Source organism: Heptranchias perlo, unplaced genomic scaffold, assembly GCF_035084215.1.
Source record: "Heptranchias perlo isolate sHepPer1 unplaced genomic scaffold, sHepPer1.hap1 HAP1_SCAFFOLD_47, whole genome shotgun sequence".
Taxonomy (NCBI): Eukaryota; Metazoa; Chordata; class Chondrichthyes; order Hexanchiformes; family Hexanchidae; genus Heptranchias; species Heptranchias perlo.
The window spans coordinates 8869439-8895005 of NW_027139484.1; the positions used below are offsets into that span (position 1 = coordinate 8869439).

General features: G+C 45.3%; 1 protein-coding gene across 1 annotated transcript in view; it reads left to right on the forward strand.

Moving 5' to 3' along the window:
• LOC137313370 (NACHT, LRR and PYD domains-containing protein 3-like) overlaps positions 1 to 25567 on the forward strand; it is a 52135-nt gene that overhangs the window by 10998 nt on the left and 15570 nt on the right. Inside the window, exons 8-11 of the mRNA XM_067979497.1 lie at positions 1222 to 1308; positions 1477 to 1647; positions 1923 to 1999; positions 4364 to 4379. Coding sequence (XP_067835598.1) covers positions 1222 to 1308; positions 1477 to 1647; positions 1923 to 1999; positions 4364 to 4379 — 351 coding nt within the window. The remainder of the gene's footprint in view (positions 1 to 1221; positions 1309 to 1476; positions 1648 to 1922; positions 2000 to 4363; positions 4380 to 25567) is intronic.

The window sequence follows — 25567 nt, forward strand, 5'->3', positions numbered from 1 at the left end:
TCACTGTTGCTTTCACGTAGACCGACAGTAACTGCAGCAGTCTGTGTGTCGGAGCATCCCACCCTCTTACCGAGGTGTGGGGACAAGTGACTGTCCCCGGACTGTCAACGTGTGTAGGAGAGGGAACCAGAAACACCGAACATTCAGTAACAAAGAGCAAAACACAGCTTTCGGGCAGTCAACCGCCAGTGGGCGAGCTGAGCTTTCCCCGCAGGACGGCGGTACGTTATCTTAACTCATCAATGACACAGCCCTTCACACTCTCCAATACATCCACCATCTCTTCACCCAGCTGGCAGCACTCGTGCCTCTGAGTCAGAAGGTCGTGGATTCAGGCCCCTCGCTCATTAATCCAGGCCGACACTTCAGTGGATTTGGGAACTAAAATATGCCGGTAAAAAGGTTGAAATCGAACGGGTTGTGGTATATTAGCCCAGCAGAACAAATACACACTGGGCAGCGGTGGGGCTTCACACACAGCCGGAGGCTCCTGGGTGAACCAGGGGCAGTGAACCCGGGAATTTCCCATAATCTGTCCCCTTGTGCGTGATGTCCTGCTCGGGGAGGGAACTTCAGAAAATTCCCCAAAAACGGTCGGGCCCGTTCCACCTGAAATAAATGTAGAGCCAGTTTAATGGGAATAAAGAGAGAGACTCCCCTCCCCTATAAACTAGGAGTACAGGGACATTTAAAACTTGTAACAGGACAGAATAAACTCTCCTTGATACATAAAGTCCTGTGGGACGCATTTTACAGCAGCCGTTAGCGCCTTTTCACAATATAACTCACTCCGAGATATTATACAGATTAATAAAATACTGCATAATGTACAGGTAATCGCCGCTTTATCATTTAATTCAGGGAAATCGCCCCATTCCCATAAAATCTGGGATTTAAGAAGCAGCAAAAATGAGACAAGTTTTCACAAACCTGACGGGACCGGTCACTGATCTCCAGGAGGGTAATTCTGATCATCGGGGAATGAGACCGGACTGAGGGACATTTAAAGGCTCCACACAGACAGCACGTTATTGAATAAATGCATTTACTGATAGTCCCTGAATATATGTGGCATTGAACAGAGCGAAATTCATTGTCAGTGACAGGGACATCTGGTTATTAATTTCCTGAAGATTTTTGTGTTTCCTGTAATATCAGAGAGAAATTGTGTCAGATCGGGGATTGAATTCAATGTGTTTCTCACTGTCTGTTTGTGTTTAGACTGGGGAGCAACAAACTGGGAGATTCAGGAGTGAAACTACTGTCTGCGGCTCTGAGGAACCCGAACTGTAAAATACAGGAACTGTGGTAAGTATCAGACTGTGTGAGGTTGTGCTTACAATAACCGGATGTCTAACACGGTATATTAATGTAAGTTTTAGTAATAATAATACAAATCAATACTGGGAATTTACTCTGATTCCTGTTATCTCTGCTTGCCTCTGTCTCTCTCCTCTGACTTTCTCTGATCTCCAGGTTATGGAATAACGACCTCACAGATTCTTGCACCGAGCATCTCGTCTCCGCTCTCAGGACAAACCGGTCATTGACGGTCCTGGATCTGAATTTCAATGGACTGGGAGATTCAGGAGTGAAATTACTGTCTGCGCTTCTGAGGAATCCGGACTGTAAAATACAGGAACTGGAGTAAGTACCAGACTGTGTGAGATTGTGATTATAATAACTGGATGTCTGACACTGTACATTATTATTATCATCAGTAATAGTGTTTTTAATAAACACTGTACATTATTATTAGTGTCAGTAATAGTGTGATTAATAAACACTGTACATTATTATTAGTATCAGTAATAGTGTTATTAATAAACACTGTACATTATTATTAGTAACAGTAATAGTGTTATTAATAAACACTGGGGATTTACCCTGATTCCTGTGATTTCTCTCTCTCTGATCCCCAGTCTGGATGGTGTCGGTCTCACAGATTCTTGTACCGAGGATCTCGTCTCCGCTCTCAGTACAAACCGGTCACTGACGGGTCTGTCCCTGGGATCAAACTCCTTCACAGACCGATCTGTCCCCGCTCTCCGCTCCCTCATACTGACCCGCAGGAGTCTGGAGTGGATCTGGTGAGTGTTTGCGTTAATGTTCAATCTAACAAATAAAATATCAATGGGATTCAGTCCCTTTTGTGGGTAATATTTGTCTGTAATTTTTATTGAAATGTTAACCCCAGTCTCCCTGTTATTTACACTATTGTTCAATCTGTTTATTTCCTGTTTAATCTTTAATCTGTTTCAGTCTGGTGGAGAATCAATTCAGTTCAAACGGAAAGAGACACCTGGAGTCGCTGCGGGAATCCAGACGCGGACTGAGAGTGGGAGTGTGAACATTTCAATTTATAACCATTCCTGGTCTCATGATATGAACATTTCAATTTATAACCATTCCTGGTCTCATGATATGAACATTTCAATTTATTACCATTCCTGGTCTCATTATATGAACATTTCAATTTATAACCATTCCAGGGCTCAATGTATGAACATTTCAATTGATAACCATTCCTGGTCTCATTATATGAACATTTCAATTTATAACCTTTCCTGGTCTCATTATATGAACATTTTTGGCCGATTCTCTGTCCCTCCCCTTTAACGGGCCGTGCTCCAGGTTTAAATCCTAACGGCCCTTTAACGGTTTCCAGCTCGAGCTGAGCGAGCGTCTTCTCCCATTGTGACGTCAGAGGCCCAGCGACAGGGTCACGAGACTCAGTCACCCGGTCCCACAGCGCTGATTCTGCCGGATATCCGGGGCTGGATGGTCACCAATGGGGCACTGGGTCAATGTACAGACAGGAAGGGCCCAGGGTGGGGCTCAGTCTGGGCTGCAGTGGGACACTGGGTCAATGTACAGACAGGAAGGGCCCATGGTGGGGCTCAGTCTGGGCTGCAGTGGGATACTGGGTCAATGCACAGACAGGAAGGACCCAGGGTGGGGCTCAGTCTGGGCTGCAGTGGGACACTGGGTCAATGTACAGACAGGAAGGGCCCAGGGTGGGGCTCAGTCTGGGCTGCAGTGGGACACTGGGTCAATGTACAGACAGGAAGGGCCCATGGTGGGGCTCAGTCTGGGCTGCAGTGAGACAATGGGTCAATGTACAGACAGGAAGGTCCCAGGGTGGAGCTCAGTCTGGCCTGCAGTGGGACACTGGGTCAATGTACAGAGAGGAAGGGACCAGGGTGGGGCTCAGTCTGGGCTGCAGTGGGACACTTGGTCAATGTACAGACAGGAAGGACCCAGGGTGGGGCTCAGTCTGGGCTGCAGTGGGACACTGGGTCAATGTACAGACAGGAAGGGCCCAGGGTGAGGCTCAGTCTGGGCTGCAGTGGGACAGTGGGTCAATGTACAGACAGGAAGGGCCCAGGGTAGGGCTCAGTCTGGGCTGCAGTGGGGCACTGGGTCAATGAACAGACAGGAAGGGCCCAGGGTGGGGCTCAGTCTGGGCTGCAGTGGGACACTGGGTCAATGTACAGACAGGAAGGGCCCAGGGTGAGGCTCAGTCTGGGCTGCAGTGGGACAGTGGGTCAATATACAGACAGGAAGGGCCCAGGGTGGGGCTCAGTCTGTGCTGCAGTGGGACACTGGGTCAATGTAAAGATAGGATTGTCCGAAGGTGGGGCTCAGTCTGGCTGCAGTGAGACACTGGGTCAATGTACAGACAGGAAGGGCCCAGGGTGGGGTTCAGTCTTGGCTGCAGTGGGACACTGGGTCAATGTACAGACAGGAAGGTCCCAGGGTGGGGCTCAGTCTGGGCTGCAGTGGGACACTGGGTCAATGTACAGACAGGAAGGGCCCAGGGTAGGGCTCATTCAGGGCTGCAGTGGGGCACTGGGTCAATGAACAGACAGGAAGGGCCCGGGGTGGGGCTCAGTCTGGGCTGCAGTGGGACACTGGGTCAATGTACAGACAGGAAGGGCCCAGGGTGAGGCTCAGTCTGGGCTGCAGTGGGACAGTGGGTCAATGTACAGACAGGAAGGGCCCAGGGTGGGGCTCAGTCTGGGCTGCAGTGGGACACTGGGTCAATGTAAAGATAGGATTGTCCGAAGGTGGGGTCAGTCTGGGCTGCAGTGAGACACTGGGTCAATGTACAGACAGGAAGGGCCCAGGGTGGGGTTCAGTCTGGGCTGCAGTGGGACACTGGGTCAATGTACAGACAGGAAGGGCACAGGGTGGGGCTCAGTCTGGGCTGCAGTGGGACACTGGGTCAATGTACAGACAGGAAGGGCCCAGCGGTGGGGTTCAGTCTTGGCTGCAGTCGGGCACTGGGTCAATGTACAGACAGCAAGGGCCCAGGGAGGGGCTCAGTCTGGGCTGCAGTGGGACACAGCTCAATGTACAGACAGGATTGTCCCAGGGTGGTGCTCAGTCTGGGCTGCAGTTGGACACTCGTTCAATGTACAGACATGAAGTGTTCCTGGTAATTAATGTCCCCATGTACAGTCTCTGTCCCTCCCAGTTATGAGTCGGACTCTGTAACAACTGACCCTCGAACCCTCCAAAATCTCTGTGCTCCTCCAGTTTTGGCCTCTTGCACATCCCCCACTCCCTTTGCTCCACGATTGCCGGCCGTGCCTTTCGCTGTCTCGGCCCTATTCTCTGGAATTCCCTCCATAAACCTCCCCGCCTCTCTCTCCTCCTTTAAGACTCTCCTTAAAACCTACCTCTTTGCCAAAGCTTTTGGTCACTTGTGCCAATACCTCCTTGTGTGGCTCGGTGTCACATGAATCGCTCCTGAGAAGCGCCCTGTGACGTTTTTCTGCTATAAAGGTGCAATATAAATGTAAGTTATTGAAAGTTACTTCAGCTCAGGCCTGGTCTCGTTATTTTTTTAAATGGTGTTAGTGTTTCAAATTATTGAGTAAAGGATCCTGGAAATTCCATCCTTCCTCCTCCAAGCAGCACCGCAGACGTGACTGTTTGGTCGAGTGAACTGTATGTGTTTATGTTTGTGTTGGGGGGAGGGGTCTTACTCGGAGGCTGGATATGCAGTTTGCACAAAATGGTGAGACGGACTGTGAGCAAAAGAGCTCAGCTGGGACCCCACAAAATGGCCTCCCGACATGCAAAACAAAATGACCGCCATGCACCTGCCGCAAAATGGCTGACGTGGACCGGCCGCAAAATCACAGAATGATCCATCACAAAAGGAAACCATTCGGCCCATCGTGCCATTGTCGACTCTATTAAAAAGCTAACCAGATAGTCCCATTACCCTGATCTTTCCCCGTGGCCAACACATTTTTCCTTTTCTAGTAATTATCTAATTCCCTTTTGAAAGTTACTTTTGAATCTGCTTCCACCTCCCTTTCAGGCAGTGAATTGCAGATCATTGCAACTCGCTGCATAAAAAATAATCCTCATGTCACCTCTCGCTTTTTGACAATTATTTTGAATCTGTGTCCTTTGGTTACCGACCCCCTGCCACTGGAAACAGTTTCTCCTTATTTACTCCATCAAAACCGACTCAACTCGCCGCTCTGTCCCCTCAAAGTTGTCGCATCTCCCCGAAACACAAGCATCATTTTGAAATTGTAACAAACCCTCGAAGCCCGTACAGGGGTTCACGTTTCCGACGTTAATCTCCTCTCGGCCCCTGTTTGTCTCACTCTGGGTTAACGTGTTTGTATAATATTGCAGGCCTGGCTACTTTAACCCCAGGCTTTAACCTGGTTAAATCACAACGGTCACAATCGAACAGGAACGTGTTAAACCGAGGCCCCAAAACCAGGGCACAGAATGGAAATTAAACCCCAGGGCAATAAACAGACCGATCTCATGTGGGCCCTGTTTGGGTGCAACCTGTGCAGGATCTCTGGCTCGGTCCCTTCTAGAGGAGGCCTCGGTCAGTCCCCTCTTCATGAGGCCGCATTCGGTACCCCCTGGAGGAGTCCTCGGTCAGTCCACTCTGTAGAGGAGGCTTCGGTTGGTCCCCTTTGGGGGATGGCTTAGTCGGTCCACTCTGGGGGAGGACTTGGTCAGGCGCTCTAAGGGAAGCCACCATCCATCCCCTCCAGGGAAGGAGGCCTTGGTCGGTCCCTTCTGGGGGTGTCATCCGTCACCCAGAGTGATCCCAGAGTTGAAGTCTTTATATTTAGACCACCTCAGCAACCCCCAACACAACAACAACAACAACAACAAACAAACAAACAAACGACGACGACGAGGACGTGAATTAGTGTGGTGGCCATCTTGGACAAAATTGCCCCAAGTACCGAAGCCACCTTGGACAAATCGCCAGCGAGTACGGCAGTCATCTTGTTCGAAATGCTGGCAAGTACCGCGCAGAGTGTCCCCAGTTACACCACAGCGACCCCGGAATGTCCCAGTGACCCCACAGTGAATCCAGAGTGCACCCAGTGATCCAAGAGTGCAACCAGTCACCCGTGATTGATCGCAGAGTGCATCCAGGGATCCCAGATTGCACCCAGAGTGATCCCAGAGTGCAGCCAGGGAATCCTGAGTGCAGCCAGGGACCTCAGATTGCACCCAATGATCCCACACTGTACTCAGTCACCCCAAGTTGATCCCAGTGTAGCAGTCTTTATATTTAGACTATCACCACAACAACTACAACAACAACAACTTGTATTTATAGTATATATATGATATATATATGTATATTTAAACACGGCGAACATGGCGGTAAGAATGGCAGCCATCTTGGAAAAAAATGGCGGCAAGCACAGCGGCCACCTTGGACAAAATTGCGGCAAATATGGTGGCCATCTTGGACAAAGTGACTGCAAGTGTGGCTGCCATCCTGCAAAAAATGGTGGCAGAGTGCACCCAGTTACCCTGGAGTGATGCCAGAGCGCACATAGGGATCCCAGATTGCACACCGTCTCACAAGAGTGATCCCAGGATGCACCCAATGATCCCAGAGAGCGCCCAGACACCCCAGAGTGATCACAGAATGGCAAACTTTTATATTTAGACCACGAACACAACTATTACTAGTACAACAACAACAACTTGAATTCATAATATATATATCATATATGCGTATTTACACAAGGCCAGCATGACAGCAAGTATGGCAGCCATCTTGGACAAAATGGGCACAAGTTTGGCGGCCCTCTGGGACAAATGGCGGCAAGTAAGGTGGCTATCTTGGACAAAATGGCGGCGATTACGGCAGCCATCTTGGATGCAGTAGCTGCAAGTAACTCACTGCAGTTCGACAGGAACAGGAGGAGGCCATTCAGCCCCTCATGGCTGTTACACAGGTACAGGTGGAGGCCATTCATCCCCTCGAACCTGTTATATAGGAAAAGGAGGATGCCATTCAGGTCCTCGAGCCAGTTACATCAGTACTGAGGCCGATCAGCCCCTCAAGCATGTCACATAGGAGCAGGAGGAGGCCATACGGACATTCGAGTCTATTATACTGGAACTGGAGGCCTACCAACCACTCAAGCCTGTCAGATAGCAACAGGAGGAGGCCATTCAGCCCGTCAAGCCTGTTACACAGGAACAGGACGAGGCCATTAAGATCGTCGAGCCTGTTACACAGGTACAGGAGGAGGCCATTCAGTCCTTTAAGCCTGTTTTGCAGGAACTGGAGGCCATTCAGCCCCTCTATCATGTTAAGTAGGAACTGGAGAAGGCTATTCATCCCCTCCAAACTGTTGCACAGAAACTGGAGGAGGCCATTCAGCCCCACGATCATGTTACATAGGAAGAGGAATGGAACATTCAGATCCTCGAGCCTGTTCCGCCATTCAATTAGATCATGGCTGATCTGTATCTTAACTCCATCTACCCGCCTTGGTTCCTTAATCCTTAATACCCTTGCCTAACAAAAATCTATCAATCACCATTTTGAAATTTCGTATTGACCCCCCGACTCAACAGACTTTTGTGGGCGAGAGTTCCATATTTCCACTACCCTGAGTGTGAAGAAGTGCTTCCTGACATCACCCCTGAACGGCCTAGCTCTAATTTTAAGGTTATGCCCCCTTGTTCTGGATTCCCCACCAGGGGAAATAGTTCCTCTCTATCTACCCTATCAATTCCTTTAATCATCTTAAATACCTCAATTAGATCACCCCTTAATCTTCTCTATGCAGCGGAATACAAGCCTAGTCAATGCAATCTGTCCTCATAATTTAACCCTTTAGCCCTGAACGACAGAACAGAAGTAGGGAAAATGCTGGAGTCTATTATAAAGGATGTGATATCAGAACACCTAGAAAATATCAACCGGATCAGACAAAGTCAACATGGATTTATGAAAAGGAAATCATGTGTGACAAACCTACTGGGTTTTTTTGAGGACGTAACTGCTAGAATAGATAAGGGAGAACCCAGTGGATGTGGTTTATTTGGATTTTCAGAAGGCTTTTGATAAAGTCCCACATAAGAGGTCAGTGTGCAAAATTAAAGCACATTGGATTGGTGGTAATATACTGGCATGGATTGAAAAATGATTAACAGACAGGAAACAGAGAGTTGGAATAAATGGGTCTTTTTCGGGGTAACAGGCAGTGACTCGTGTGTTACCGCAGGGATCGGTGCTTGGGGTCCAGCTATTCACAATATATATCAATGATTTGGATGAGGGAACCAAATGTAATATTTCCAAGTTGCTGACGACACAAAACTAGGTGGGATCGTGAGTTGTGAGGAGGATGCAAAGAGGCTTCAAGGCGATTTAGACAAGTTGAGTGAGTGGGCAAATACATGGCAGATGCAGTATAACGTGGATAAATGTGAAGTTAACCACTTCGGAAGGAAAAACAGAAAGGCAGAGTATTATTTAAATGGTGATACATTGGGAAATGTTGATGTACAAAGGGACCTGAGTGTCTTTGTACACCAGTCACTGAAAGCAAAAATGCAGGTGCAGCAAACGGTGTGCGGACGACACAGTGTGCTGAGTGTTCGGTAAGTGTGGGAGTTTAAGGGTTAATCTCTTTAAATCTAGTGCATATTGCTTCAACTGTTTAAGGTCAATTTAAAAGTTTAAATTTTTAAGTTTCTGTCAGGCTTCAGCAGAGAGCTGCTGTAGCAAGTTAATTGGTTAGCTAGATTCAACTGGTAATTGAAGGTGGGGCAGGCCTGACTCATCTGAGTCTCAACTCTAGAAATACAGGGGCCTGTCAGTGCGGACTGCATGGTGTGCGGACTACACAGTGTGCTGAGAGTTCGGTAAGTGTGGGAGTTTAAGGGTTAATCTCTTTAAATCGAGTGCATATTGCTTCAACTGTTTAAGGTCAATTTAAAAGTTTAAATGTTTAAGTTGCTGTCAGGCTTCAGCAGAGAGCTGCTGTAGCAAGTTAATTGGTGAGCTAGATTCAACTGGTACTTGAAGGTGGGGCAGGCCTGACTCATCTGAGTCTCAACTGTAGAAATACAGGGGCCTGTCACTGCGGACTGCACGGTGTGCGGACTACACAGTGTGCTGAGAGTTCGGTAAGTGTGGGAGTTTAAGGGTTAATCTCTTTAAATCTAGTGCATATTGCTTCAACTGTTTAAGGTCAATTTAAAAGTTTGATTTTTTAATTTCTGTCAGGCTTCAGCAGAGAGCTGCTGTAGCAAGTTAATTGGTTAGCTAGATTCAACTGGTACTTGAAGGTGGGGCCTGCCTGACTCATCTGAGTCTCAACTGTCGAAATACAGGGGCCTGTCACTGCGGACGACACAGTGTGCTGAGAGTTTGGTAAGTGTGGGAGTTCGGTGTAGTGGGGGAGGGAGGTGCTGCTTTGCCTTGCTTTTCCGAACTTTTCCCCAGAGCGGCAGTGTACCTGAGAGTAGAAGACTGAGATTGTGAAATAAAAGCAGCAGCAGACCTGCACCAAGAGACAACTACTGTGCAACATCACAGGTGAGGCAGGAGAGTCCGAGAGGTGAGCAGAGTATAAAAGGGGAGGCCGAGAGCGGGAAGAGAGTCTAGGAGTCTGAGGAAATTCATGGCAGCACAGCTCGCACCCGTGATATGCTCCTCCTGCACTATGTGGGAAGTCATGGACACTACCAGTTTCCCTGGCGACCATGTGTGCAGGAAGTGTGTCCAGCTGCAGCTACTGGCTAACCGTTTTTCGGAGCTGGAGCTGCGGGTGGACTCACTGTGGAGCATCCGCGATGCTGAGACTATCGTGGATAGCACGTTCAGTGAGGTGGTCACACCGCAGGTAAAGAATACGCAGGCAGAAAGGAAATGGGTGACCGCCAGGCAGATTAAAAGGACTAGGCAGGTAGAGCAGGAGTCCCCTGGGGCCATCTCCTTCTCAAACAGATATTCTGCTTTGGATACTGTTGGGGGAGATGGCTTATCAGGGGAAAGCAGCAAGAGCCAGGTTCGGGGCACCACGGGTGGCTCTGCTGCACAGGAGGGGAGGAAGAAGAGTGGCAGGGCTATAGTGATAGGGGATTCCATTGTAAGGGGAACAGATAGGCGTTGCTGCGGCCGCAAACGTGACTCCAGGATGGTATGTTGCCTCCCTGGTGCTCGGGTCAAGGATGTCACGGAGCAGCAGCAGGGCATTCTGGAGGGGGAGGGTGAACAGCCAGTAGTCGTGGTCCATATTGGTACCAGCGACATTGGTAAAAAAAAGGAATGAGGTCCTGCAAGGTGAATTTAAGGAGTTAGGAGATAAATTAAAAAGCAGGACTTCAAAGGTAGTGATCTCAGGATTACTACCGGTGCCACGTGCTAGTGAGTATAGGAACAGGAGAATAGACAGGATGAATGCGTGGCTGCAGGGATGGTGTAGGAGGGAGGGATTTAGATTCCTGGGACATTGGGACCGGTTCTGGGGAAGGTGGGACATGTACAAGCGTGACGGGTTACACCCGAGCAGGACCGGGACCAATGTCCTCGCGGGGGTGTTTGCTGGTGCTGTTGGGGAAGGTTTAAACTGGAATGGCAGGGGGATGGGAACCTGAGCGGGGAGTCAGAAGGGAATAAAGTTGAGAGCAGCAAGAGAGGGGAAGACCCAGGGGAAATCTACAATACGAATAGTACAAACAGTTGTTCAAGAACAAATGAAAGGGAAAAGCATAGAGCAGCGGAAAGAAAGTGTACTTTAGGCACTTTAGGCACGACAGATAAAATGAAAACTAGAAGGCGTAAGGCGATTAACCCAGCATCAAAGCTGTGACAGGGGGTTGGGAACGTGAGCAGCGAGACTGAGGAAAGCATATCAGGAAGGGACAGAAGGTATGGAGTAAAAGGTAAAGTGTTAAAAAAGGAAAAAGCAGGAACTAAGTGTCACAAAACATATTTGTAAGTTCTTCATCTGAATGCACGTAGCATTCGTAACAAAATGGACGAGTCAACGGCACAAATAACAACGTATGGGTATGATCTTGTGGCCATTACAGAAACATGGCTGCAGGGTGACAACGACTGGGAATTAAATATGCCAGGGTATTTAACAATCAGGAAGGACAGGCAGGAAGGAAGGGGAGGTGGGGTGGCTATGTTAATAAGGGAAGGAATCACTGTAATACAGACAAAAGATATTGGGACAAAGGATCAGGATAATGAAACAGTTTGGGTAGAGATAAGGAATAATAAGGGGCAAAAAACACTCGTGGGCGTAGTACATAGGCCTCCTAATAGTTGCAACTCTGCTGGAAGAAGTATTAATCAAGAAATAGTCGGGGCATGTAATAAGGGAACAGTTATAATTATGGGGGATTTTAACTATCATATTAACTGGACAAATCAAATTGGGCAGGGTAGCCTTGAGGAAGAGTTCATTGAGTGTATTAGGGATGGATTTCTTGAGCAGTATGTAACTGAACCAACAAGGGGGCAAGCAACCTTGGACCTGGTCCTGTGTAATGAGCCAGCATTAATTAATAATGTCCTAGTTAAGGATCCCCTTGGAATAAGTGACCATAATATGGTTACATTCCATATCCAATTAGAGGGTGAGAAGGTTGGTTCTGAAACAAGCGTACTGAGCTTGAATAAAGGAGACTATGATGGTATGAGAGCGGAATTGATTAAAGTAGACTGTGAAAATAGATTAAAGGGTAAGACGGTACATGAGCAGTGGTGTTCATTTAAGGAGTTATTTTAAAACTTTCAAAAAATATATATTCCACTGAGGAAAAAAGGGTGTAAAAGAAATGACAGCCATCCGTGGCCAAGTAAAGAAATTAAGGATAATATCCGACTAAAAACAAGGACATATAAGGTAGCCAAACTTAGTGGGAGGATAGAAGATTGGGAAGTCTTCAAAAGACAGCAAAAAGTAACAAAAGGATTGATTAAGAAAGGGAAGATAGATTATGAAAATAAATTAGCAAAAAATATAAAAACAGATAGCAAGAGTTTCTACAGTTGTATGAAAAGAAAAGGGGTGGCTAAGGCAAACGTAGGTCCCTTAGAGGATGAGACCGGGAAATTAATGGTGGGAAACATGGAGATGGCAAAAATGCTGAACAAATATTTTGTTTCAGTCTTTACGGTAGAGGACACTAAGAATATCCCAACACTGGAAAAACAGGGGGCTCTTGGGGGGGAGGAGCTAAATACGATTAAAATCACTAAGGAATTGGTACTCAATAAATTAATGGGACTCAAGGCGGTTAAATCCCCTGGACCTGATGGCTTACATCCGAGGGTCTTGAGGGAAGTGGCAGAAGGGATTGTGGATGCTTTGGTAATAATTTTCCAAAATTCTCTGGACTCGGCAAAGGTCCCGGCAGATTGGAAAACTGCCAATGTAACACCCTTATTTAAAAAGGGTAGTAGGCAGAAGGCTGGAAATTATAGACCAGTTAGCTTAACATCTGTGGTGGGTAAACTTTTGGAGTCTATTATTAAGGAGACAGTAGCAGAACATTTGGATAAACATAATTTAATCGGACCAAATCAGCATGGCTTTACAAAGGGGAAGTCATGTCTGACAAATTTGCTTGAGTTCTTTGAGGATATAACGTACAGGGTGGATAAAGGGGAACCAGTGGACGTAGTGTATTTGGACTTCCAGAAGGCATTCGACAAGGTGCCACATAAAAGATTATTGCTCAAGATAAATAATCACTGGATTGGGGGTAATATTCTGGCATGTGTGGAGGATTGGTTATCTAACAGGAAGCAGAGAGTTGGGAGAAATGGTACATTCTCGGACTGGCAACCTGCAGTCAGTGGTGTTCCGCAGGGGTCGGTGCTGGGTCCCCAACTCTTTACAATCTATATTAACGAGTTGGAGGAGGGGACCGAGGTTTGCAGATGATACAAAGATGGGAGGGAAAGTAGAAAGTGAGGAGGACATAAAAAACCAACAGAGGGATATAGACAGGCTGGGTGAGTGGGCGGAGATTTGGCAGATGCAATACAATATTGGAAAATGTGAGGTTATGCACTTTGGCAGGAAAAATCGGAGAGCAAGTTATTATCTTAATGGCGAGAAACTGGAAAGTACTGCAGTACAAAGGGATCTGGGGGTCCTAGTGCAAGAAAATCAAAAGGTTAGTTTGCAGGTGCAGCATGTGATCAAGAAGGCCAACGGAATGTTGGCTGTTATTGCTAGGGGGATAGAATATAAAAACAGGGAGGTATTGCTGCAGTTATATAAGGTATTGGTGAGACCGCACCTGGAATACTGCATACAGTTTTGGTCTCCATACTTAAGAAAATACATACTTGCTCTCTAGGCAGTACAAAGAAGGTTCACTCGGTTAATCCCGGGGATGAGGGGGTGGACATATGAGGAGAGGTTGAGTAGATTGGGACTCTACTCATTGGAGTTCAGAAGAATGAGAGGCGATCTTATTGAAACATATAAGATTGTGAAGGGGCTTGATCGGGTGGATGCGGTCATGATGTTCCCAAGGATGGGTGAAACTAGAACTAGGGGGCATAATCTTAGAATAAGGGGCTGCTCTTTCAAAACTGAGATGAGGAGAAACTTCTTCAGTCAGAGGGTAGTAGGTCTGTGGAATTTGCTGCCCCAGGAAGCTGTGGAAGCGACATCATTAAATAAATTTAAAACAGAAATAGACAGTTTCCTAGAAGTAAAGGGAATTAGGGGTTACGGGGAGCGGGCAGGAAATTGGACATTAATTTAGATTTGAGGTTAGGATCAGATCAGCCATGATCTTATGGAATGGCTGGCAGGCTCGAGGGGCCGATTGGCCTTCTCCTGCTCCTATTTCTTATGTTCTTATAAACAGTTAGGAAGGCGAATGGTATGTCGGCCTTCATTGCAAGAGGATTTGTGTGTAGGAGCAGGGATGTCTTATTGCAGTTATACAGGGCCTTGGTGAGACCACACCTGGAGTATTGCGTGCAGTTTTGGTCTCCTTACATAAGAAAGGATACACTTGCCATCGAGGGAATGCAGCGAAGGTTCATCAGACTGATACCTGGTATGGCAGCACTGTCGTATGTGTTCACTCGAGTTTAGAAGAATGAGAGGTGATCTAATTGAAACGTATGAAATTCTCACAGGGCTCGAGACTGGATGCAGGGAGGAAGTTTCCCCTGCCAAGAGGTCCAGAACGAGGGGCACAGTCTCAGAATACGGGGTAGGACATTTAGAACTGAGATGAGAAGAAATTTCTTCACTCAGAGTGTGGTGAACCCGTGGAATTCTCTACCACAGAAGAATGTGGAGGCCAAGTAACTGAATATGTATAAGAAGGAGCTAAATAGATTTCTAGACACAAAAGTCATCTCGGGGTATGGGGAGAGAGCGGGAATATGCTATTGAGATGGAAGATCAGCCAGGATGATATTAAATGGCTCGAATGGCCGAATGGCCAATTCCTGCTCCTATTTTCTATGTTACTGGATCAAACCTATTTATCTCTATTTGTGCCACTAATTAGTCGATCTTGTTCCGAATGCTTCATGCATTCAGATCAAGAGCGTTTAATTTTAACGTTTTACTATTTTCCCCTGATTTGACCTTATTCACTGAGGTACTATTCCCGTTACACTCTCTGTCCCTTCCTCACACACTCTGCTTAGCTTTAACCAAATCGCTACACTGCTCTCTGGACTTGACTTTCCTCTTCATATTTATAAATTTAACCTTACTTGAATCTTCCCCCGCCCTTTTTAGTTTAAAGCCCTATCTACCGCCCTAGTTATTCAGTCCTGTTTAAATGGAACCAGTTCCAACGGAACAGCTCCCTCTTTTCTCAGTACTGGTGCCAGTGCCCCATGAATTGAAACCTCAGTCTCCCACATCACTCTTTGAGCCACGCATTTAAATCTCTGATCTGTTTGACCCGATGCCAATATGGGCGTGGCTTAGTTAGTAATGCAGAGATTATTCCCGTTGTGGTTCTTCTCATTAATTCGGACCCTAGCTCCTTAAAGTCCCTCAGCAGAATCTCATTCCTAGCATTAGCTATGTCGTTGGTTCCTACGTGGACCACGAAAACTACATTCCATACCCCAACCCCCTCATGTTCCAAGTTCTTCTCCAGCCATGAGGAGATATCCTTAACCCTGACACCAGGCAGGAAACACAGCCTTCGGGACTCCTGGTCACGGCTGCAGAGAACAGTATGTATCCCACTGAGTATATTATCACGTAACACCAGCATATTTCTTTTAATTCCACCCCTCCGGAAATTGAATGGCCCCTTGCACCACGGTGCTCTGGTCAATTTGCCCTTCCTCCCTGCAATCTTTATTCTCATCCACACAGGCAACAAGCACCTCGTTCCTGTTGGACAAAGCAAATGATGAGACTCCTCCACCACTGCATCTGAGGTCCCCTTAACTGCCTGACTCGCAGTCACATCCTCCAGTCCCTGACCACTAGCTAAATCTAAACCACTACCTAACCTAAGGGGTGTGACTGCCGCCTGGGTCGAAGTATCCAGATAACTCACTCCTCCCTTATTCATCGCAATGTCTGCAACTCGGACTGCAGCTCAACAACTCTGAGCCGAAGTTCCTCGAGTTGCAGACACTTACTGCGAATGTGGATCCCTGGGATCACGCTGCTCTCCACAAACTCCCACATGCTGCAGTTACAGCACATCACCCGCCCTACGATCCCTACCTAACCTTGTTTTATTTATTTACTTCATTAAAGTCTTTATGTAATTAATTCACTTGGTTTATTTTGATAATTTTTTAATTAATTAATTGATCTAGTTTAAGTTAATAATTGAATAAAGTATTAGTAAGTTATAGGTCTCTAGTTTAAACCACTCCCCTAACTGAGAGAGCAAGAAAGTGTATCACTCACCAACCAGTCATCAAGCTGCTGTCCTCTGATTTGATCTGAGAAGCTCCTGTGACGTGCCTTATAATCACAGAATCATAGAAAATTTACGGCACAGAAGGAGGCCATTCGGCCCATCGTGTCCGTTGTGGCCGAAAATGAGCCATCCAGCCGAATCTCATTTTCCAGCAATTGGTCCGTAGCCATATAGGTTAAGGTACTTATTAAATGAGTTGACAAAATGAAATAAGTGCATTTATTGAAAACAAGAAAACATTAAGGTGAACCACGATTATTTTTTGGATTTGAAGATAATATGTTAAGCCATTAAAGAAAAAGCTTTATCTCAGTGAAATAGTTACACTTGTTAAAAACAATCAAAAAGTGACAAGCACAACGGAAATTTACTGGATTTGAAGATGAAATGTTAAGCCATTAAAGAAAAAACTTCATCTCAGCGAAATGAGTGCATTTGATGAAAAGAATGAAATAGTGACTCGAACCTTGGGAGGATTCATTACGTTAAAGGCGTTATATAAACGCATGTTGTTGATAATTGTAAAGTCTCCCACCATTTAATAAAGTAAGGATATGAGAGTAAGCTTTGAATCGCTAAAGCATCTATTGCTATACCTGATTCACCGTTCCCATCACCAGCCCAGATGCAGCCTCTCGAAAGGATGTTTATAGTGAGACTGAGGGTATATGACAGGGTTAAGCACAGAGCACCAGTGAGCAGGAGGAGCTTGAAATAATATATTTCTCCCGTTTGGAGGCCGAGGAACAACTGTCCTTGGCTGAGGGGCCCAAGGCCCCAGAGCTGAGGACGCCAGTCTTCAACAGAACTATGACTTGGCAGCACAGACCTAAAGGGCAGGCCGTGGAGACAGTCACCTCTCACATTCTGGAGATGACCGATCAGTTGGAGAAGTTCAAGATCTGCATTTGTAAGACAACGCAGGAGGTATGTAAGGCCATTCAGAGCACCCCGGACAATATGGCAGTCCAGGTGATTCCTGTTGCAACAAGGGATATGGTGGAGATTCTAAGGGCGTTCGTTACTTCTGGAGTGACAGTCATTACCGCCTCCATAGATTACTAGTCTGATGCCCTCAATAGCAGCATATTTCAGGCTTTCACAGCTTCACTGTAACAATTCGGTCAGTCTCACACTGACCTTCAGTCCAACCGAGCCCATTCCCAGCACCAGTGACCTGCAAGGAGTGGTTGCACATTTCACTGTTTCTGATGGCGTGGATAATGAGGTTGTGTCATTCCAGTGTGTGGTTCTGGACTGAACCCAGTATGCATTACACGCACAAGTGAGATGAGAGCAGAAACAGGTCCAAGTCCCATTGCTACTGCTGTGTTGGACCTGACATAAAATGACTGGGGGGAAGATAGTTTGCGTTACATTGATAACAGGAATAAAAGGCAAATGTTATATTCCTTATACCAAAATTTACCGAGGCACCCAGACATAAACAGTGTTTTGTTTATGGGGCAAAGTGTTGGACTATTCGAGTTGTGGAAATTGAGGACACTTTGAGCTGCTTGACAGATGGTCAGTGAGTTCAATCTGGAATGAACCTGCTGAGTGCCCCGGATCAGGTCGGAGGCTGGTGGCTGCACCCTGTGGATTATCAGGGATGAAATGTAACTTCAGTGGAGCTGAATTACAGTCGGTAGCGCATCGACCGCCTGTTTTACACACCGTGACTTCAATGCAAAGGAGAACTGAGTGGGGTGTATAATAGGCGGCCCATCCGCTACCGCCTGCGTTGTGCCCTGGTCGAAATATTGAATATCAGAGGTATTCAATATTTAGGAAGGACAGGCAAAAAGGGAAAGGAGGTGGTGTAGCGTTGTTAGTAAAGTTAGGAAATCAATGCAATAGTGAGGAAGCATATTGGCTCTGAAAATCACGATGTGGAATCTGTATGGATGGAGCTAAGGAACACCAAGGGGCAGAAAACGTTAGTGGGGGTTGTCTATAGGCCCCCAAACAGTAGTGGAAATGTAGGGGTGGGCATTAAACAGGAAATTAGAGAGCATGCAACAAGGGTACAACTATAATCATGGGTGACTTTAATATACAAAGAGATTTTTCAAACAAATTAGCAATAATACTGTTGGGGGTGGGGGGGAATTCCTGGAGTGTGTAAGTGATGGTTTTCAAAACCAATATGTTGAGGAACCAACTAGAGAAAAGGCGATCCTAGCCTGGCTATTGTGCAATGAGAAAGGATTAATTAACAATCTTGTTGTGCGGGATCCCTTAGGGAAGAGCGACCATAACATGATAGAATTCCTCATTCAGATCGAAAGTGAAGTAGTTGAATCCGAAACTAGGTTCCGGAATCTAAATAAAGGAAATTACGAAAGTATGAGGTGCGAGTTGGCTAGTATAGATTGGAGAACTTTACTGAAAGGTATGACAGTGGATAGGCAATGTCTAATATTTAAAGAACGTGTGCAGGTATTACAACAATTATTCATTTCTTTCTGGCACAAAAATAAAACAGGAAAGGTGGATCAACCGTGTCTTATAAAATAAATCAGGGATAGTATTAGATCCAAAGAGGAGACATATAAAATTGCCAGTAAAAGCGGCAATGCTGAGGATTGGGAGCAGTTTAGAATTCAGCAAAGGAGGACAAAGAGATTTATTAAGAGAGAGAAAAAAGTGTATGAGTGTAAACTAGCAGGGAACATAAAAACTGACTGTAAAGGCTTCTATTAATATGTCAAGAGAAAAGGATTAGTGAAGACAAATGTAGGTCCCTCACAGTCAGAAATGAGGGAAATTATAACGGTGAACAAAGAAATGACAGAACAATTAAACACATACTTTGGTTCTGTCTTCACAAAGGAGGACACAAATAACCTCCCAGAAATGTTAGGGAACCAAGGGTCTAGTGAGAGGGAGGAACCGAAGGAAACCACTATTGGTAAAAACTTAGTGCTAGGAAAATTTATGGGGCTAAAGGCTAACAAATCCCCTGGGCCTCATAATCAACATCCCAGAGTACTAAAGGAAGTGGCCCTGGAAATAGTGGATGCATTGATGATCATGTTCCAAAATTCTATAGACTCTGGAACAGTTCCTACAGATTGGAGGGTGGCAAATGTAACCCCACTATTTAAAAAAGGAGGGACAGAAAAAACAGAGAATTACAGATCAGTTAGCCTTACATCAGTAGGGGGTAAATGCTCGAGTCTATTATAAAAGATGTGATAACAGAACACTTGGATGACATTAACAGGATTGGACAAAGTCCGCATGGGTTTATGGAAGGGAAACCATGCTTAACAAATCTACTGGAGTTTTTTGAGGATGCAACTAGTGGAATAGATAAAGGAGAACCAGTGGATGTGATGTTCTTGGATTTTCAGAAGGCTTTTGATAAGGTCCCACACGAGAGGTTAGTGTGCAAAATTAAAGCACATGGGATTGGGGGGAATGTACTTGCATGGATTGAGAATTGTTTGACAGACAGGAAACAAAGTGGGAATAAACGGGTCTTTTTCCGGGTGGCAGGCAGTGACTAGTGGTGTACCGTAGAGATCAGTGCTTGGGCCCCAGCTATTCACAATATATATCAATGATTTGGATGAAGGGACTAAATGTAACATTTCCAAGTTTGCAGACGACACAAAGCTGGGGTGGAAAGTGAGCTGTGAGGAGGATGCAAAGAGGCTCCAATGTGGTTTAGACAAGTTGGGTGAGTGGGCAAGAACATGGCAGATGCAGTATAACGTGGATAAATGTGAGGTTATCCACTTTGGTTGTAAAAACAGACAGGCAGATTATTATCTGAATGGTGATAGATTGGGAAAAGGGGGAGGTGCGACGAGACCTGGGTGTCCTTGTACACCAGTCGCTGAAAGCGAGCATTCTGGTGCAGCAAGAAATTAGGAAGGCGAATGGTATGTTGGCCTTCATTGTAAGAGGATTTGCAGTTAGACCGGGCCTTAGTGAGACCACATCTGGACTATTGTGTTCAGTTTTGGTCTACTTATCTGAGGAAGGATGTCCTTGCCATGTAGGGAGTGCAACGAAGGTTTACCAGACTGATTCCTGGGATGGCAGGACTGACGTCAGAGGAGAGATTGGGTCGACTAGGCCTATATTCACTGGAGTTTAGAAGAATGACATGTGATCTCAGCAAAACTTGTAACATTCTAACAGGACTAGACAGACTAGATGCAAGGGGGATGTTCCCGATGGCTGGGGAGTCCAGAACCAGGGTTCACAGTCTCAGGATACGGGGTATGTCATTTAGAAGCGAGATGAGAAGAAATTTCTTCACTCAGAGGGTGGCGAACCTGTGGAATTCTCTACCACAGAAGGCAGTGGAGACCAAGTAATTAGATTTATTCAAGAAGGAGATAGATATATTTCTTAATGCTAAGGGGATCAAGGGATATGAGGAAAAAGCAGGAACAGGTTACTGAGTTAGACGATCAGCCATGATCATTTTGAATGGCGGAGCAGGCCAAGAGCCGAATGGCCTACTCTTGCTCCTATTTTCTATGTTTCTACGTAAGTTGAATTTTACCCACATATTTTTTGAGTTGCTTTCACCAGGGTTTTCAGTCTTTCCACTTTAGAGGCTTCTTCTTTCGTAACAACAGGGCTGGCACAACTGGTCGAGTAGCAGGGTGGGGAAATCTCCGGCCCACAGACGGATTTCTTCGATCTCCAGTCGATTTAAATTAGTGGGTAGAAAATAAAGCGCAGCGACCTTGTGGTTTATGGATGGGCTCTCCCAGAGCGCCCATTCGAGGAATCAGCCCTGACGTCAACAGCACTTTCAGAATGAAATTGTTCCATCACAAGCGATCGTGCAAAATGTGCGATCGTGCAAAATGAGCGATGGTACAAAATGAGCGGTGGTGCAAAATGAGCGATGGTACAAAATGAGCGATGGTGCAAAATAAGCGATAGCGTAAAATGAGCGATGGTGTATCAGCAGTCCGTTTTGTTGTTGGTCCGATTTTCCCAACAATTGACTTCAATGGAAAAGGAAATCGGGCGGATTGTAGAACGGGCGGCTGATTCTTTACCACCTGTTTTACGGAATTGCACGAGACTGATTTATGCCCTAAGATTCACAAAGCTCCACAGCTCATATTTGGGTCTGCTGTGGACCAATTTATACCCGAAGGTTCACAAAGCTCCACAGCTCATGTCTGGGTCTGCTGAAGATCAATTTATACCCTAAGGTTCACAAAGCTCCACAGCTCATGTCTAGGTCTGCTGTGGACAAATTTATACCCTGAGGTTCACAAACCGCTACAGCTCATGTCTGGGTCTGCTGTGGACCAATTCATACCCTGAAATTCACAAAGCTCCACAGCTCATGTCTAGGTCTGCTGTAGACAAATTTATACCCTGAGGTTCACAAAGCTCGACAGCTCATGTCTGGGCTTGCTGTAGACAAATTTATACCCTGAGATTCACAAAGCTTCACAGCTCATGTCTGGGTCTGCTGTAGATCCATTGAGGTAGACTGTGATAGTGTAAAACGGGTCGCAAATCACTGTTGCACTATAATTAAAGATACAAACTGAGTCAGACTGGCGCTAGCTGGTGTTTAAAATTAAGACAGCGGTGCAGTGAGGGAATTAAACACCAAAATGTGAACTTCCAAAAATATGGATTAACATTTGATTATTTGAACTTAATGGTTAACGAGAAGGAGAGACCAGACATTCGGAGGGAAAGGTCAAATTAGCCATTTTGTGCAGAGAATGTAATTCTAGCTTCTGTTAAATAAATCAGAGTAAAATTGGCCTCAATCTGAATGTAGCTCTGATCTGGGATTTGGTTCATCTCTCCATTATTCATATTTTTCATTAACCTGAAACAATAACAGTATTTGTAACAGTAGCAGATCAGGAGAGTGCTGCGGGACCCTGTCCAGTTTAGTAACACAGCAGAAGGGTTAAGAATACATTGTGATTTATTACAGAATCCAGCAGCTCACTGAGAAAGTTACACATGGTATAGATGGAGGAGCAAAGGGTATAAAGTGATTTTACACTTTAATTTGAGGCAATGACTTTTTATCTCCACAAGGTTTAATTTTACATGAAACTTAATGAGCTCTTTTTCCTAATGAAACTTCAGGCATAAAACCGTGGCGTCACAAAGAAAACAATCATTTGTTATTAATACAGTATAAAAATTGAGAATAGAATTTAACCAACACCTTGAGTTTATGTCCGATTTAGAATTGATTTACCCACAATAAAACAACACATTCTGAATTAACAAAATGCATAACCGTTTGGAAATCAAATGCCTATCTTAGACTAAGCCCATAACGAAAGTTTTATACTGATTGTTGGCTCAAGCCTGCCGGGAAGATTCCAGGTATTTTGATGGATAATGTTATAGTAAAGCATGGCTTTCTCTTGTCGTCAGGTCATCTGCTTCACAGGCAATCTCTAAACCTGCATCGAGGCATTAAGCTGGGAGGTAGCGAGCAGTCAGCAAGATTCCAGTTGAGGTGGTGCTGCCAGGAAGCGAAAGGCGAGGTTGGAGCAGTCGTGGTGGATCTGTGTCTCTCCCCACTCAACTTCTGCCCAGCTTTAAAGACCTTTTTTAACACAGAATCACACCTCTGGGGACGGCAGCTTATCAACAATAGATTCCTACAAATGCAACCCACATTTGATTGATACTTCACTTGTTTTCTCTCAGTGTCCACAGTGTAACCAAATTAAGTCGGCAGGTGTTCAAACGACCTGTCGCCCTCCTGGAATCGTCATTGTTGCTATGGTGATCTATCCTCTGCTATGTGGTCTTTTACAACGTGTCATTAACAATTCTTTTCACAGTCCTTCCTCCTTTTTATCGTCCTTTTCCTTCAGACATGCTGAAGCCGATTTAGTCTCAGGCTTTCGTTTTTCAGATGAGTGTTTACCACACAGAACAGCTGGGAAACTCCTGCAGTAAGTAATGGTCAGGGTCAGGGACACAAGACTGAGTGACTTTATTGTGCAGCCTCCAGGCATCACCATTAGAAATGTCAAAATTAAATCCACAAGAGTGTTACCCCAGAACAAACATGAACTGTCTGGCCTGCTTCATCTGCTGCTGTTCTGCTGGTCAGCACTCTCACACACTCCAGGCTGATTACACAGTTTGTTTGTTTATTTAATGCTTTCTGTGTTCTATTCTCACTTCTCTCTCTACCCTCCTGTCACTTTATATGTTTGTCCGTCTTTCATTCTGTCTATTCCTGTTCATTTCATTGATCTCTGTTTATTTTCTGTTTGTTTTTCTACTTGTTATTTCCACTTCAACTGTAATTTCCGCCTCTGTTGCTGTTTACGTCTCCATCTTTTTCTACTTGTTATTTCCACTTCTACTGTAATTTCAGTCTCCGTCACTGTTTATCTCTCCATCTTTTTTTATCTGTTGCTCTTGGCTTTTAGTTCTATACGCCTCCCTCTCTCTCTCGGTCTGCTCGTCGCTGCCTATCTTCTCTCTCTAGCTTCTCTGTCTCCCCCCGCTCTCTCTCTCTCTGACTTCATCCGTCTTTTAGTCTTTCCACCTCTCTCTCCGTATCCTTCTCCCTCTTTCCGTTTTCCTCTGTCTATATCTGCCTTTGTTTCTCTCTGTGGGACTACTTTTCCCTTTTCTTTCTATCCATATCTTGCTCCTTCCCTTTTCATCTGTCTTTATTTCATTCTGTCTATTTCTCACTCTCTCCAGCTCTGCTTCTGTCGACTTCTTTCTCTCTGTTTCTAGTTGACTTCTCCATCTCGTCTTTGCATCTGTTTCTGTATTTCATTCCATTTCTTTCAATCTCTGTTTTTATCTTTGTATTTCTCCCTCTTTATTGTTTTCCATTATTCTCCATGCTTTCTATTCCACTTTCTCTCTTTTTGTTACTGTCTGTTTATGTCTTACACTCTCCTGCTCTGCCTCTCCCTCAGTCTCTACTTAATTTGAATTGATTTCTTCCGTTTATTTACCTCTCCGTTTCTATCACTTTGTAATTCTTTATCAGTGTCTCACTCTCGTCCCGTCCATGTCTGCTTTCTCTCTCTCTCTCATAATATATATTATATGTACCCGCTTTCTTTCTGCCTTTACTTTTCTCTCCTATCTTAATAACTCTATCTTTATTTCTCTCCATCTCTGAGTAACACTGTCTCTGCCCCTATTTGTTTCTGTCTCTCTCACACACACACTCTCACCCTTTTATGTGAATCTGTCTTAATTTTCTGCGCTTTTTAAATCGTTACAGTTCTTTCGTCCTTGTGCCTCTCTCCGTCCGTCTCTATCCCTGTCGTTCTCTCCCTGTCTCACTCTCTCTCTCTCTGTCTCTCTCTTTGTCTCTCTCTCTCTGTCTCTTTCTCCCTGTCTTTCTTTCTCTGTCTCTTTCACTCTGTCGGCCTCGCTCCGTCTGTTTCTCGCTGTCTGCTTCTCTCTCTGTCTGCCTCTCTCTCTCTGTCTGCCTCTGTCTCTGTTTCTCGCTTTTTGCCTCTCTCTGTTCGTCTCTCTGTCTGCCTCTCTCTCTCTTTGTCTCTCTCTCCCTCTCCGCCTCTCTCTCTTTCTGTCTCTCTCTGTCTCTCTTTCTCTGCACTCACTCCCTTTCTCCCTCTCCATTTATTTAGAGTGTACCCATTCTCATCAGACCACAAACATCTGCTTTGATTACCAGCTTTGCTTATTTATCAGGGCGGCCATTTAGTTGAAGTCCAGCTGAGCTCTTTAGTGCCTTCATTTCGAGCAACAGTTCATGTGCCGTGTGTGGAGCAAATCCTGCCTCAATAGGTCAGATTGTCAATAAAATATAATATCAGAAACAAATGTAAGATCATTTCAGAACTCTGTGCTGCGAATATAAAATGTACTTTCCGTCCCCTGTTCAGTTTGCAAGATAACAATGACAGAAAAGTTATAGTCCAAAGCAATTTCATGGTTGAGTAAAATGGTATTTATTTGGGTGGAAAAATGAATCCTTCAAAACATGATTATCTGATTTAATACTTGTGTAAAATCGACTTCAGTACAAATTCCATGAATACTGCTTTCACAGTTTGCAGTTATATTATTAATTCCTTGTGTTTTGAGTGTCTTGCATCACATACATTAACTCATTAGTGAGAAAAAATATATTGCCAACTATGTTAAAATGCCTTACAAGGTATGATTTTTTAAAAAGTGAACTTGTCAGATGCGAAGCTACTTTCAGCCTGTACTAAGTTTGAGGGGAAAGAGCATTCTTGATAGATCATGAGATAACACTGGCTCAGAGAAAGAAAACAGCAAGTTCGAGCTCCATTATTCCCTAATAGGAGCAAACCAACCTTTGACCTACCACCACCACTAGGAATTTGTGAAGTCAAACTTGAAAAACATGTTAGACAATGTG